The sequence below is a fragment of the Bufo gargarizans genome, chromosome 9 (genome assembly GCF_014858855.1).
Source record: "Bufo gargarizans isolate SCDJY-AF-19 chromosome 9, ASM1485885v1, whole genome shotgun sequence".
Classification (NCBI taxonomy): domain Eukaryota; kingdom Metazoa; phylum Chordata; class Amphibia; order Anura; family Bufonidae; genus Bufo; species Bufo gargarizans.
This window is the reverse complement of record NC_058088.1, coordinates 177408708-177423367: the sequence shown is the minus strand read 5'-3', so window position 1 is coordinate 177423367 and position 14660 is coordinate 177408708. Positions and strand designations below refer to the sequence as shown.

At 44.4% G+C, this 14660-nt stretch overlaps 1 protein-coding gene across 1 annotated transcript in view; it reads left to right on the top strand.

The window, feature by feature from the left end:
* LOC122946046 (semaphorin-3F-like) overlaps positions 1–14660 on the top strand; it is an 81428-nt gene that overhangs the window by 51263 nt on the left and 15505 nt on the right. The window contains exons 3-9 of the mRNA XM_044305343.1: positions 9871–10031; positions 11540–11602; positions 12324–12443; positions 13529–13622; positions 13715–13834; positions 14114–14253; positions 14333–14447. Of these exons, the coding sequence (XP_044161278.1) occupies positions 9871–10031; positions 11540–11602; positions 12324–12443; positions 13529–13622; positions 13715–13834; positions 14114–14253; positions 14333–14447 (813 nt within the window). The remainder of the gene's footprint in view (positions 1–9870; positions 10032–11539; positions 11603–12323; positions 12444–13528; positions 13623–13714; positions 13835–14113; positions 14254–14332; positions 14448–14660) is intronic.

Sequence of the window (14660 nt, the reverse complement as noted above, 5' to 3'; positions counted from 1 at the left end):
TTTACATATCAATAAAAACAGTTAACCCTTTGTGAAAGAGCACCTCAATATTTTAAAAAAAGTCCAATTGAGAAAAACATTTTTTAGCCCAAAATGAGTAAAATGCAATCATAAAAAATTGCCTTTAAAGGGAATCTGTGATCCCGAAAACACCCCCCAAACTAGAGTAAGCGGTGTATAGTGCAAGTGACACAGAGTCCGGTAATGTAATTTTCATCTTCATACTCACTTGTGTTGCGACACTGTGCGCCGACAAACCAGCATTCAAATGCATTGAGAGGACTCCTCGTTAAGTCCTCTTCATTATGTGCATGAGCTCAGGAGTCCTCTCAATGCGTTTCACTGCTGGTTTGTCGGAGCACAGCTTCAGAATGCGAGTGAGTATGAAGATAAGAATTACATAATCGGACTCTGCCTCACTTGCACTATACACCCCTTAATCTACTTGGAGGGGTGTTTTTGAGATGACAGATGCCCTTTAATGACCTGAATAAATGCACTTTCTGGAGCACCTCTGCCCATTGTTAATGTGAGGTCCATTTGATTGTGGCTGGTACAGTAGAGGTCCCCTGATGTCGTACTTATTATTAGGCAACCCATCAGTGGAGGGGAGTAACATTGAACTACACAGCAGCAGGTAATACGAAGTACTGCTGTGTCCTTTGAAGTAAATAGGCCTGGTTCCTCTAGAGAGAGGGTCACTTTGTGTAGGTGGACCTCCCATTTATCTAATTTGTGTGTTCTATCAAGGTATATTGATAGGGGCTGTCCAAAACGGCCTCCTTCCTCTTTCAAACAGGTCAGTTTATGACATCTGCCTAGTTAAAGTAGCCATTGTGAACTGGAGACATCTTGGGGCCAAAAAGTCCTGTTACCAAGCAGCAGGCCATACAAGGTCCTAAAGCTGGGCTGTGATTGCATCATTTGTAGGTGAGGTCTAAGCACCATCCGCACATGTGCTGCTTGGACCTTGACAGATCGGTTTACACCTTGAACCATTCCATTGTGGTGGTAAAAAATGATGATTTAGTACAAAAAATTTGTAAAAATAGAAATTTAAAGAAGTTGTCCCACAAAAAATAGTCTACATTTTTCAAACCAGCACCTGGATATGAATACTTTTGTAATTCCATGTAATAAAAAAAAATTGTATCGCCGCAGAATTTTATCTGTGCAGCGCCACCTGTTGTTTGCCCTTTTTCTAAATTCCCTGTCCAGCTCACTGAGGTGGACGGACATGCTCAGTTCTGTCCTTTAACTGCCACCAGCTGCAGGAGAAAGGATACTCCCCCTGAGCTGCCAGGTTAAATAAATCTAGCAGAGCAATCTCTGGGTCCATGGCTGGTTAGAAAGAGACTATCATCTACTATATGATGTCGGATTTAAAACATTTTTTTACATTGATCATGGAATAACCCCTTCAATGAAGCAGGTTTTTCTGCCGTTAGTTCTACGTGTCTTCATAGATCTTCCCCTGGCACTGGGGACCTCATGTCACGCCAGATGGTGTAGGATTTCCCCCCCCATTTTATTTTTATATAATGTGGGCATTGTCTGGATTAGAAGTGTCAGGAAGCTATCGTATGTAGTTTAATGGCCCATTAAAATCTAGGGCAGAAGGATACATGCCGTTGCTCTGCGGTCACGACTTCGTTAGAAGGTTCCAGCTTGGATAAAATCAAGTGTACTCTACATAAGAAGCTGCTTTGTAAATACATTGCGTTGCTTATCTGTTAGCGATCCACAGTTACAGCCATTATTATAGTCCAGAGCTGCATTCACAATTCTGCAGGCTTCGGAGCTGCTGATCCCCAGACTGTCCGTCTGCTTTGGTGATTTGCAGTCTGCTGTAGTCTTTATACCAGGCACTGGACAATCTTACATAGAAAAACAGCCATTTTCTTCCAGAAACTGCACCACAGCTGCCCTCAGATTGTAGTTGGTATTGCGGCTCAGATCCATTAAAGGCTATAGAAACCTTCCGGGCATTTTTTTATGATTGCATATATTCATTTTGGGCAAAAAAAAATGTTTTTTCAATTGTTCTTTATTAAAAATATTCTAACGATTTCTGAGATACAAGGTTTTAAAAAAAATATCTATCTATTTGCAGAGTATCACTTTTTGGTCCCATCATCTGACAGCTCATGTGTAACTCTTGGCTTAAATAAGCATTTATGAGGTCAAGAGATCAGAGATGAGAGCTACACATGAGCCTTCAGATGACCATATAAAAATAAAAAATAAAGTAGCAGCTTGCAAACAGACTGATTTTAACCCCTGTAACTGAGAAATGGGAAAAAAAAAGCCCCTTAAGGTGAACATAGCCTTTAAAGTAAATGAGGATGAGCTGCAATACCACGCGCAACCTTGCAGGCAGGGGTAGCACTGTTTTTAGAAGAAAATAGCCATGTTTCCTTATCCTGGACAGACCCTTGAACTCAGCTAAACTGTGTCTTTTACCATAGTAACATCGTTTATAAGGCCGAAAAAATACATTTGTCCATCCAGTTCGGCCTGTCATCCTGCAATGTTGATCCAGAGGAAGTCAAAAAAACCCTGTGAGGTAGAAGCCGATTTCCCTCACTTTAGGAAAAAAAAATCCTTCCCGACTTCAATCAGACATCAGACTAACTCCCTGGATCAGCGACCCCTCTCTAGTAGCTATAGCCTGTAATATTATTACACTCCAGAAATACATCCAGGCCCCTCTTGAACTCTTTAGTGAGTTCTCCATCACCACCTCCTCAGGCAGAGAGTTCCATAGTCTCACTGCTCTTACCGTAAAGAATCCTCTTCTATGTCTGTGTACAAACCTTCTTTCCTCCAGACGCAGAGGATGTCCCCTCGTCACAGTCTTGGGGATAAATAGATGATGGGAGAGATCTCTGTACTGACCCCTGATATATTTATACTTAGTAATTAGATCTCCCCTCAGTCGTCTTTTTTCTAAAGTGAATAACCCTAATGTTGATAATCTTTCAGGGTACTGTAGTCCCCCCATTCCAGTTATTACTTTAGTTGACCTCCTCTGAACCCTCTCCAGCTCTGCTATGTCTGCCTTGTTCACAGGAGCCCAGAACTGTACACAGTCCTCCATGTGTGGTCTGACCAGTGATTTGTAAAGTGGTAGGACTATGTTCTCATCACAGGCATCTATGCCCCTTTTGATGCAACCCATTATCTTATTGGCCTTGGCAGCAGCTGCCTGACACTGGTTTCTACAGCTTAGTTTGCTGTTTATTAAAATTCCTAGGTCCTTTTCCATGTCAGTGTTACCGAGTGTTTCATCCTTTAGTATGTACGGGTGACTTGCATTATTCCTTCCTATGTGCATAACCTTACATTTGTCAGTGTTAAACTTCATCTGCCACTTCTCTGCCCAAGCCTCCAATCTATCCAGATCCATCTGTAGCAGTATACTGTCCTCTGTAGTATATATACAGTATACTGTCCTCTGTAGTATATATACAGTCCTCTGTAGTATATATACAGTATACTGTCCTCTGTAGTGTGTGTATATATTCAGTATACTGTCCTCTGTAGTATATACACAGTATACTGTCCTCTGTAGTATATATACAGTATACAGTCCTCTTCCGTGTTAACTACTTTACACAGTTTAGTGTCATCTGCAAAAAAATTTTTTTTATTTCTACAAGATCATTAATAAATATATTGAAGAGAATAGGGCCCAGTACTGACCCCTGAGGTACCCCACCAGTGACAGTGACCCAATCTGAGTGTGTACCGTTAATAACCACCCTCTGTTTTCTATCACTGAGCATACAGATGTTTTCTCCCAGTCCAAGCATTCTTGAAAATGAAATGTCAGCAGAATTATAAATACAGCTCTGAGGTATAATGAAAGCTAGTAATGGGCAATTCAATGTGTTTACAACGTTGCTCAACCATAATTGATGGAAGTCTGAATTTATGATGATGATGAAACTTGACGCTGTGTTGAAATTATAGTTATTGTAGCTGAAGTCGATTGGTCAATGGATAATTGTCGCTCGTACGTATAATCATTGCATTAGTGAAATCAGAACCTCTTCGCAGACAATGTCACTTGGCATGTTAAAGGGGATTTCTGGTTGGTGGGTGGGTTTATATGGCGGGGTTCCTCTGTTTACAGCAACCAACACAGATGTCTTCAGCTGCCACGTGCACATGTAACAGGTCAGCCAGTGTCATAGGTACAAAACTGCTGACAGATGCCCCTTAAAGGCGTTGGGAGCCCATTCAGTTGTCAATATGGCATCAAGTAGATGCCCTAATTGAAATCGGTCTGACTTTATGACAAATTCTCAACAAACAGAAGAAACATGAACCCCTGTTCTCAGCATTGGTGGCGGTCCCAGTGGTCGTACCCCTGCCTGTTTGAGAAGAGGGGATGACTTTACATAACCGGAGTCTCCCTTTAATGTGTCTAACATACATTATATTGAGAATTATAAAGCTCAGGTATGGTGATACGGGTAGCGGTGGGCGTCCGTGCTGAACGAGCGTGTGAATCTCATTCTCAGCTACACTCCCATTATATAGATAGCCAGTGTTTATTTTTCCGATTTTTCCTGGATCCGAGCGCACAGGCGGTTTACATGCATCAGGATTTGGATCTCGTCTAATTTGTTTATTTCTGCCTTCAGTAAGAAATCAGGAATTGGGATTAAAGTCAAGAATATTTCCATTTTGTCAGGAATGCTGCATTTATGTGGGAATATGTCGGTGATGTGATGAACTCCAAGCCAAATCGACAGATGGGAAAAAAAGCTGGGTTTTTGATTAGTTACTTTCCAGTTAAAGGGATTTTTCCGGAAATATCTACTATTGTAGGACTCATACTAAGTCCAGTCCACTGCTTATTTACTTCCAGCTTGGCATGGGCATGGTTTCCTGCTCCACTGCAGCCAATGACTGGCTTCAGCAGTGACATGTCGCTTTTGTACACGGAAGCAAAGAAGCAAGCCATTGGCTTCTGCAGAGCATGTGACCTTGCCCGGCCGTAAGATGGACACATGGGGGCCAGTGAATAGGACCAGAGCGTGGGGGAAGTATGAATCTTTCAATAGCAGAGGCAGGCTGCAGCCGTCACTTAAAGGCTAGTTATTCCTCGAAAAAACCCTTTAAGCTGACCATACATATAACCAGCTTTACTTTTGCAGGTCCCTGAAATAATCCAATAGAAATCTGGGCCCCATCCCCTCCCTCGTTAATTTTTTATTTATTTTTTTGACTAGAGACACACTGAATGGGATGCAATAATTAAAGGCATTGTCTGTTTTGCAATTTCTTTTATTTTTTTTCTTAAAGGGGTCTCCTGACAAGCTGATCATGGGTTTTCCTGCTGTCTGGATCCCCAGTGATGAACTGTAATGTGTGTGAGGGCATGGCAGAATGACTGTCACTGTGATGTGTAGACTTAAGGGGCCCTCCAGAGCGGGAACATGGGTGAAATCTACGACGAATGAGCTCTGAAGGAAACAGTACAGATTTCATAGATGCGGCACGTTTTTGTGCAATTTTACATGAAAATGAATATGCACTCACATTGGTAAAAGTGAGCCAACGTGAAGATAGCACACGGTATGTATGATCAGGGCGAGATCCCATCTGCGTCGCCGCTCTCCACACTGGAAGGTACTCGCTGATCTTTATTAGGAGCCTTGTAAATAGATAGAAGCTGGATCTCCGCTCTCAACAAGATGGATGAAATTAAACTAAAATAAACTGTATTGCTGGTTATTCTCCAGCCACACACAATCAAAGCCTGAATCAGACCAGTTACTGAAGTACAATTCCTGCCCCAAAAATATGTTTTCCCTATGGTTGTCATACTCCTAGAAATAACTTGTATGAGTAATGCCTTCCAAGAAATATAAAGTCTTTTCAGTTTAAAGAAAATCCCAGCTCTGATGGGTAGAAGCCGTGTAATCATGGATGGATGGAGATCTGCCTCTCAGAGAGTAGCTAGTGGGAAGCAAGAAGAAGTCACGCCCCAGTAGTTCTATTATAAGGGACCGGACAGGGCTCTGACAACGTCTTAGGGTACAATCATATATGGCGGTCAAGTTTTTTTTTTTTTCTTTGCTCCGTTTTGCAGTAATTTTGGCAAAATTCCATGATTGGATCGCAGCGTGTGAATGCGCCCTTGTCACGATTGAGAGACCATTAGAAAGGACACACGGAATAGGTGATTAGGCCCCTTTCACACGGGCGAGTTTTCCGCGCAGGTGCGATGCGTAAGTTGAACGCATTGCACTCACACTGAATCCGGACCCATTCATTTCTATGGGGCTGTGCACATGAGCAGTGATTTTCACGCATCACTTGTGCGTTGCGTGAAAATCGCAGCAAGCTCTATATTGTGCGATAATCCACGCAACGCAGGCCCCATAGAAGTGAATAGGGCTGCGTGAAAATCGCAAGCAAGTGCTGATGCGGTGCGATTTTCACGCACTGTTGCTAGGAGACTATCGGGATGGAGACCCGATCATTATTATTTTCCTTTATAACATGGTTATAAGGGAAAATAATAGCATTCTGAATACAGAATGCATAGTACAATAGGGCTGGAGGGGTTAAAAAAAATATAAAAATAATTTAACTCCCTTAATCCACTTGATCGCGCAGCCGGCTTCTCTTCTGTCTTGTTCTGTGCTGTGTGCAGGAAAAGTACCTGTGGTGACATCACTCCGGTCATCACATGATCCATCACCATGGTAAAAGATCATGTGATGGACCATGTGATGACCGGAGTGACGTTACCACAGGTCCTGTTCCTGCACACAGCACAGAAGACAGACAGAAGAGATGCCGGCTGCACGAGCAAGTGGATTAAGGTGAGTTAAGTTATTATTATTATTTTTTAACCCCTCCAGCGCTATTGTACTATGCATTCTGTATTCAGAATGCTATTATTTTCCCTTATAACCATATTATAAGGGAAAATAATACAATCTACAGAACACCGATCCCAAGCCCGAACTTCTGTGAAGAAGTTCGGGTTTGGGTACCAAACATGCCGATTTTTCTCATGCGAGTGCAAAACGCATTACAATGTTTTGCACTCGAGCGGAAAAATCGTGTGTGTTCCCGCAACGCACCCGTACATTTTCCCGCAACGCCCGTGTGAAAGAGGGCCTAAGTGTCTGATCGGTGGGAACCACCATGCCACTCCATGCTGGAGATAGCCAAGCGAGGTCCCATAGAGATTGAATGGAGCAGCAGTGCGCATGCTCGACTGCCACTCTGTTCAACTGGGGGAGACGGGACCCCCGTCCTCATGATCGGTCAGGGTTAACCCCTCTAATAGATGACAAAGCACCCAACTAGAGGACCTGCATCACCATCCAGTCATGGTTAGATGGATCTGCTTGATCGATCTATCCCTTTTGGATCCGTAATGTTCATATCCAGAGACCCGTTATTGTGCACTATTTGTACTCAACGCCATCAGCGTCATTTTTTACACACCCGAATGACAGTTTGGCACCGGGAGAACACTACAAAGCGCAATTAACCCTTTGAAGCAGTATTTCTAAGGCAGAAGCGATGATTGACAATGCTGCTGTCTTTAAGATGAGGGAAAAATCTCAGTTGCACCAATGTTGTTCTGGGCTTATGGGTTGTTGTTTTTTTTTTTGGAGTTGGCCAAACTGACCGAATGTTAATGCCCAGGTACCACCAAGATCCGTAAATAGAATCTGATCCCGATAGGATTTCATCAGATATTGCATTAATCCCGGCTGGACAATAGCCATCACGCCACTTGCACGGGGCTGTCATTCAACTGGGATGTGCAGGTGGCAATTCATAGCCTTAGGATCGTGCGGCTCCCTGATATCCACATGAATGCAATTACACAATGGTTAAGCCGTTCAGCGGGGTAAGAACTCCCTGTTAGTGCAAGTTCCTGCAGAACATTACACGGGATAATTGTGATAACCGGAGGAATTCGCCCTGAAACGCCCGTCATTCCGGCACCGTGTCCCGGGATTAGAACGCGAGATTGAAGGGCTAAAAAGAATTAATCTGAGACTTGAATCACACTTCAGGGAATCAATTTGTAAGACCTCAGGGGGATATTGAAGGAATCTGTTTAGTAGATGCAAGCGATCAGAGCCGGGGTGTATGTTACTTACAGTGAGGCGCGCATATTTCTGCTAATGGATTGCGCCACATTATCGGAGCGAATATAGCTGTTGGCTTTTATTCCGCCAGTTTTCACATAGCCGGGGTATTTATTCCCTGTTATATGCCAGCTGCCTGCTCCTAATCTTATTATGATGGAATACCCCAGTGAGTAGACCCGTATCGACATGAATAATTCATTTTCTGTGTGTAGGTAAAAATTAATATTGCATAGAGGGCAGAGATTGTGATCTTGGTGATGTATAGTCTGTCTAACAATGCATTGGGCTTGTCAACGTTATAAGTATCCTTAATTTTAAAGGGGAAGGTGCCGTCTATGTTATTGCTGTAATTGTTCATTTCTCGTTGTGCTTGGTTGTGACGGTGCATGATATCAGCTCTGTGCATTGGATAGAAAATATGTGCCGGCAATTCATTCAGGAAGGACGTATGGACAATTACACCCTATGCTGTTTGTGCATATAGCCATTTTGTATTTAGATTGTATGGGCGGCTGTATGACACCAGCTCTTATATGTGTATGGATGGATGAACTGTATCACATGTCTATATGTACAATGTATGGGCAGCTGTATTGCGTCACATCTCTTACATGTATAGTGTATGGGCGGCTGTACGGTACCACAACTCTCATATGTTGAGTCTATGGGAAGCAGTTCACTTCTATGTCTTTTGAATGCATAGTGTATCAATGGCTGTACAGTACAAAGTGTCTAGTGTGGAGAGCGTATAAGTGGCTGTATAATGCATTTCTAGTATGGAGAGTGTATGAGTGGGTGTACAGTACAGCGTCTCTAGTATGGTGAGTGTATGAGCGGCTGTACAGTACAGCGTCTCTAGTATGGAGCGTGTATGAGTGGGTGTACAGTACAACGTCTCTAGTATGGAGGGTGTATAAGCGGCTGTACAGTACAGCGTCTCTAGTATGGAGAGTGTATGAGCGGCTGTACAGTACAGCGTCTCTAGTATGGAGAGTATGAGCGGCTGCACAGTACAGCGTCTCTAGTATGGAGAGGGTATGAGCGGCTGTACAGTACAGCGTCTCTAGTATGGAGAGGGTATGAGCGGCTGTACAGTACAGCGTCTCTAGTATGGAGAGGGTATGAGCGGCTGTACAGTACAGCGTCTCTAGTATGGAGAGGGTATGAGCGGCTGTACAGTACAGCGTCTCTAGTATGGAGAGGGTATGAGCGGCTGTACAGTACAGCGTCTCTAGTATGGAGAGGGTATGAGCGGCTGTACAGTACAGCGTCTCTAGTATGGAGAGTGTATGAGCGGCTGTACAGTACAGCGTCTCTAGTATGGAGAGTGTATGAGCGGGTGTACAGTACAGCGTCTCTAGTATGGAGAGTGTATGAGCGGGTGTACAGTACAGAGTCTCTAGTATGGAGAGGGTATGAGCGGCTGTACAGTACAGCGTCTCTAGTATGGAGAGGGTATGAGGGTACGTACAGGTCTCTATGGAGGTATGCGGCTGTACAGTACAGCGTCTCTAGTATGGAGAGTGTATGAGCGGCTGTACAGTACAGCGTCTCTAGTATGGAGAGGGTATGAGCGGCTGTACAGTACAACATATGTGGTCCTTAGACTCCGATGATTCTACATGTATAGAAATGCAGTTGTGATTTCTATGTTCTGTGTATAAAGATTTCTCCAATCCATATTTGCACATAATGTTAATTTGGGGTCTTTTTCCGCCCCCCCTTCCTGTAGAGCTCATGGAGTCTCGCACGGCTCGCTTCTTCAGCTTCGGATTTAACACCAGTGACTACAGGATCCTCCTCCTGGACCAGGATCAGGACCGGATGTATGTGGGGAGCCGCGACTACCTGGTGTCCATGGACCTCGGAAACATCAACCGTGAGCCCCTAATTGTAAGCCCAGGAGGGGTTGTCTGCAAGGCACTGGCACAATTCAGAAATATCACACGTTATTCACTGCCAGTCCCTTCCTTCCTGCTGGGACACCAGTTGGTTAATTCCATAGCCTGGGTAGCTTGACATTTTTTAGGGGGGAAAAAAAATGGAGACACCTGCGAGATATCAAGTTTGTTCAGTAATTATAGAAAAACTTATTAATTCTTTGTGGAATCTGAACTAATGATATCAGCTGGAAGTCCTGTCAGCCGCCTGCGCCCAGAGAGCTGCCGAATAATGTGACATGATAGATGAGGGCAAGTGCTGGAATGGAAACAGATGGATGCAGAAGGGGGGAGTATACAGGAGTATACAGGAATACCCAGTGACTGCTGTGAGAGGGGTGCAGGTAGCAGTCACAACAGACCCCCTATTACCTGCAGCTCTGTATGAACGGTGCCATGTCTTATCTGTGTAATCTTCATGGTTAGGATCTTCAATAGATCCTAAAGACCATGGAGAAGTCTCCAGTGCATGCGAAGGCGCAGAGGGCGCACACGCATGGGCATCAGTGACCTACCTCTAGAGCCCAAATCATTATGATTTGCTAGGGAGCAAGTAAGTACATATAAGTGTGTGCACCTTATAGACCAGGGGCGAGCAACCTCCGTCTCTCCAGCTGTTGTGAAACTGCAACTCCCAGCATGCCCACATGCTCTGCAGTTCTCAGAACTATAAAGCATGCTGGGATTTGTAGTTTTGCACCAGCTGGGTGCCGGAGGTTGCTCACCCCAGGTAGTGGTCCTGGGTATAGGCCTGAGAGAGTCCCGCTGTATTCCTGGCTGATTCCTGGTTAAATCTAGATATGGCAGAGATCAGACATGTTCCCCACCAACCAGAATACTACGGACAAGCAGAGCTTTATTTTTTCCTTGTGAATCAATAAAATAAAATAATTCAGTCCTCATCTTTTCTATGATTTACTGCACTTCCTTATTGCAATGAGCGATACATCCGTATCCCTACATCACTACCACTGGTGATACATCTGTATCCTTACATCACTACCACTGGTGATACATCCGTATCCCTACATCACTACCACTGGTGATACATCCGTATCCCTACATCACTACCACTGGTGATACATCTGTATCCTTACATCACTACCACTGGTGATACATCTGTATCCTTACATCACCACCACTGGTGTGATACATCTGTATCCTTACATCACCACCACTGGTGTGATGCATCTGTATCCTTACATCACCACCACTGGTGTGATGCATCTGTATCCTTACATCACCACCACTGGTGATACATCTGTATCCTTACATCACCACCACTGGTGATACATCTGTATCCTTACATCACCACCACTGGTGATACATCTGTATCCTTACATCACCACCACTGGTGTGATGCATCTGTATCCCTACAGAAGTGACTTGTCCAGATGATGGCCTTACATCTGTATGGGGTCTGATTTACAGTACGTGCCTGTTCTGTTTTCTCACTGTCAGATTCATTGGCCAGCTGCCCCAAGTCGGCAAAAGGAATGTCTCATGGCCGGGAGGGGACGTGCGGTGAGTACACCAGCCTGCCCTTTACTTTACTTCTAATGCTATCTGTGTCTAAGTTCTCTGCCGCCCCACACCGCTTTATGTTATCCCCTCAGATGTCTTAGAATAGGAAATTTAGTAGATCGATTTTTTTGGAAAGGCAGTGCCCACTTCAGCTATTTGGCCTCTGTGTATAACTGCGAAGCGCTGCACTTCAATATATCTCACGGAAGAGCAGCCGAAAAGTGATACCGTGCACAGAGGAACAATACATGTCATGTGCAAGCTCATGAAGTATGAACATAATGCTTCTTTCCATACCTTGATGGATTTAAATGGGGGGAGCGGTCGGAGAAAGGTTTCAGGATTTGCTGGCTAGGAGACATGATCACCACCGTAGGCCTAGCATTCCACTAATTCCATTGTTAGGCATGTACGTACTGCCAATACTAGCTCTTTTTTCTGAAACTGCCCCCCTGTGGTTGGTTATTTACATCCAGTTCTGTAAATGGAGCAGGAAAGTAATTTGACATATCCATAGATTGGGACACCTCTGTGCAATTAGCCACTGGCCAGCATAGGACAGAAGGAGCTAATGTCCCCGACTATCCGACCCTTTACTTCTGGACTGATCCGCATAAACCAGCCATAGAGGATACCTTCATATTTTTGTCATTTGTTCTAATATTAACATTTCTACCGTTCTGTCGTCTTCTTACCTCTCATATCATACATTATCCCATAGGACGAGTGCTCCAATTACCTGCGTGTCATTCAGCCACTGAACCGGACGCATCTCTACACCTGTGGGACGGGTGCATATCAGCCTCAGTGCACCCTTATCTACCGGGGCTGGAGGTCCGAGGTGAGGAGTGTAACACGTTCATGGTGACATCACTGTGGGAAACGCTGATGTCACTCATCTACTAGTTCAATATCATATATAAATAGGTGCTTTCCAAGTCTGAGTAGTCTTAAAGAAATATTTTATAGAATTAGATTTTCTTTTTTATATATAAAGGATAGATTTGTAATGGATCCCACCGACTTAAGGCTCATGCACATGACCATATGTATATAATTCGTGCATTCCGTATTTTGCGGAACAGAACAGCTGGCCCCTAATAGAACAGTCCTGTCCTTGTCCGTTATATGGACTTTAATAGGACATGTTCTATATTTTTGCGAAACGGACATACGGAAACGGAATGCACACAAAGTAACTTCCGTTTTTTTTTCTGGACCCATTGAAATGAATGGTTCCGCATACAGTCCGCCCAAAAAAAAGGAACAGACACGAAAAGAGAATGCGTTTGTGTGTATGAGCCCTTATTTATGATGTAATGGATCCCACCGACTCTTTTGCTGGGTTAGAATAGTTAGCAGGCTGCACCATTCAGCTTGTCAGGGATAATGTGAAGGGAACCTGAATGCCAGTGTGAACAGAGACTTAGGCGCCCATATATGATGAGCACTCATGCAGCCAGCCGACGGCTATCACTCCAGGTACACGTCTGCTCGGCTTGGCCCAGCGTGCAAGTGTTCTCAGTAGGAAGAGGGGAGGGCAGACTGCTCGGGGGAGAGTCGTGTGGCTTCCATACACATTAGATGGTTGGCTGGTCCCACCAACATTGGGGGGTTCGGCCGATGCACATCTACTGGCTTCTTTTCTATGATATTTTTAGATGTTTCAGGCTTCTCTTTCAGTATGAGAATTGCAGCACCACCTTGTGGTTGACAGAGGTTACTACAGGGAATATATCCAAGTGAACCCCAACATCCCAGCTAGAATGCTATCCTTACAGCCACATGTTCATTTCTGTACTAAAACACATTGTAGTCAGTGGCAGGTTTCTTTATAAAGCTCCCAATTATTGCGAGATGAGTTGGATCAGAGGGGAAATATGTTCTGTTGTGACCATCTACGCCAATGACTGTCCTCTGTCCTAGGACTATGTATTCCGAATTATTTCTGGTTCTCATGAATCCGGGAAAGGGAGATGCCCCTACGATCCCAAGCAAGAAAACATGGCCACCATTATAGGTGAGTTTCCTTACCTTTCCATGCACATTAGCCATCCCACACGTTTGTAGGCAAATAGCTGGTGTAAAATAAACCCATATTTCATACTACAGATGGGGTGCTGTATGCTGGGGTGCAGGTGGACTACATGGGGACAGACTCTGCAGTTTTCCGCACGATGGGTCACAAACTTCCAATCCGAACCGAGCAGTACGACTCTCGCTGGCTGAATGGTAATACTTCGGTTTTCCTATTTCTTTGAAATCTTGGCCGATTTTGCCTGTATTGTAAACTACCCCGAGGGCTGTACAAATATACGGTGTGGGTTGTGTGTTGGTACTGATGTCACCAGAGGACGGCATTACCTCAATCAGGGATCTGGCCTGTGTCAAGAGCACGTAAACATGTCGCTGAGATTGGCACAGCCGGGCAGAAGGCGGGCATGACTCCAGATGCAGAAAGGAAATCTCTGAGCGGTGTAAAGTGACATAATCCCATGCTTCTTCTACCAGATCCGGTATTTGTGGGATCACTGGTGGTGTCCGAGAGCAGCTTCAAAGAGGATGACAAACTCTATATCTTATTCCGAGAACGGAGTCTGGAGGGGGAGAGCGGCCCCGCGGTGGTATCACGTATTGCACGGATTTGCTTGGTGAGGACTATGCTTTACACTACACTGTATGTAAGGGATCACCAACTATACTGTCCTCAATCACTCGCTCTTATTACAGAATGACGAAGGCGGGATGCGCTCGCTGGTCGGAAAATGGACGTCCTTCCTCAAGGCAAGACTCGTCTGCTCTGTTATTGGTCCAGATGGAGTGGAAACATCATTCGATCAGCTACGTGAGTAATATGCTTCAATATCAGGCAGCCACATACAGAGAGAAAAGGGAGTGGTATATGTCATTACAAGACTGTCTTTGTACCGCGCCGCAGCAGAGGTTGTGCTATATAACTAATGAGCGGTAATTATAAAATAACACGACGCACTCAGGTGCATTACCAGCGGCTATAGAAGGTCAGCTATGATGCTGGGAGATGATGTCGTACCACCAT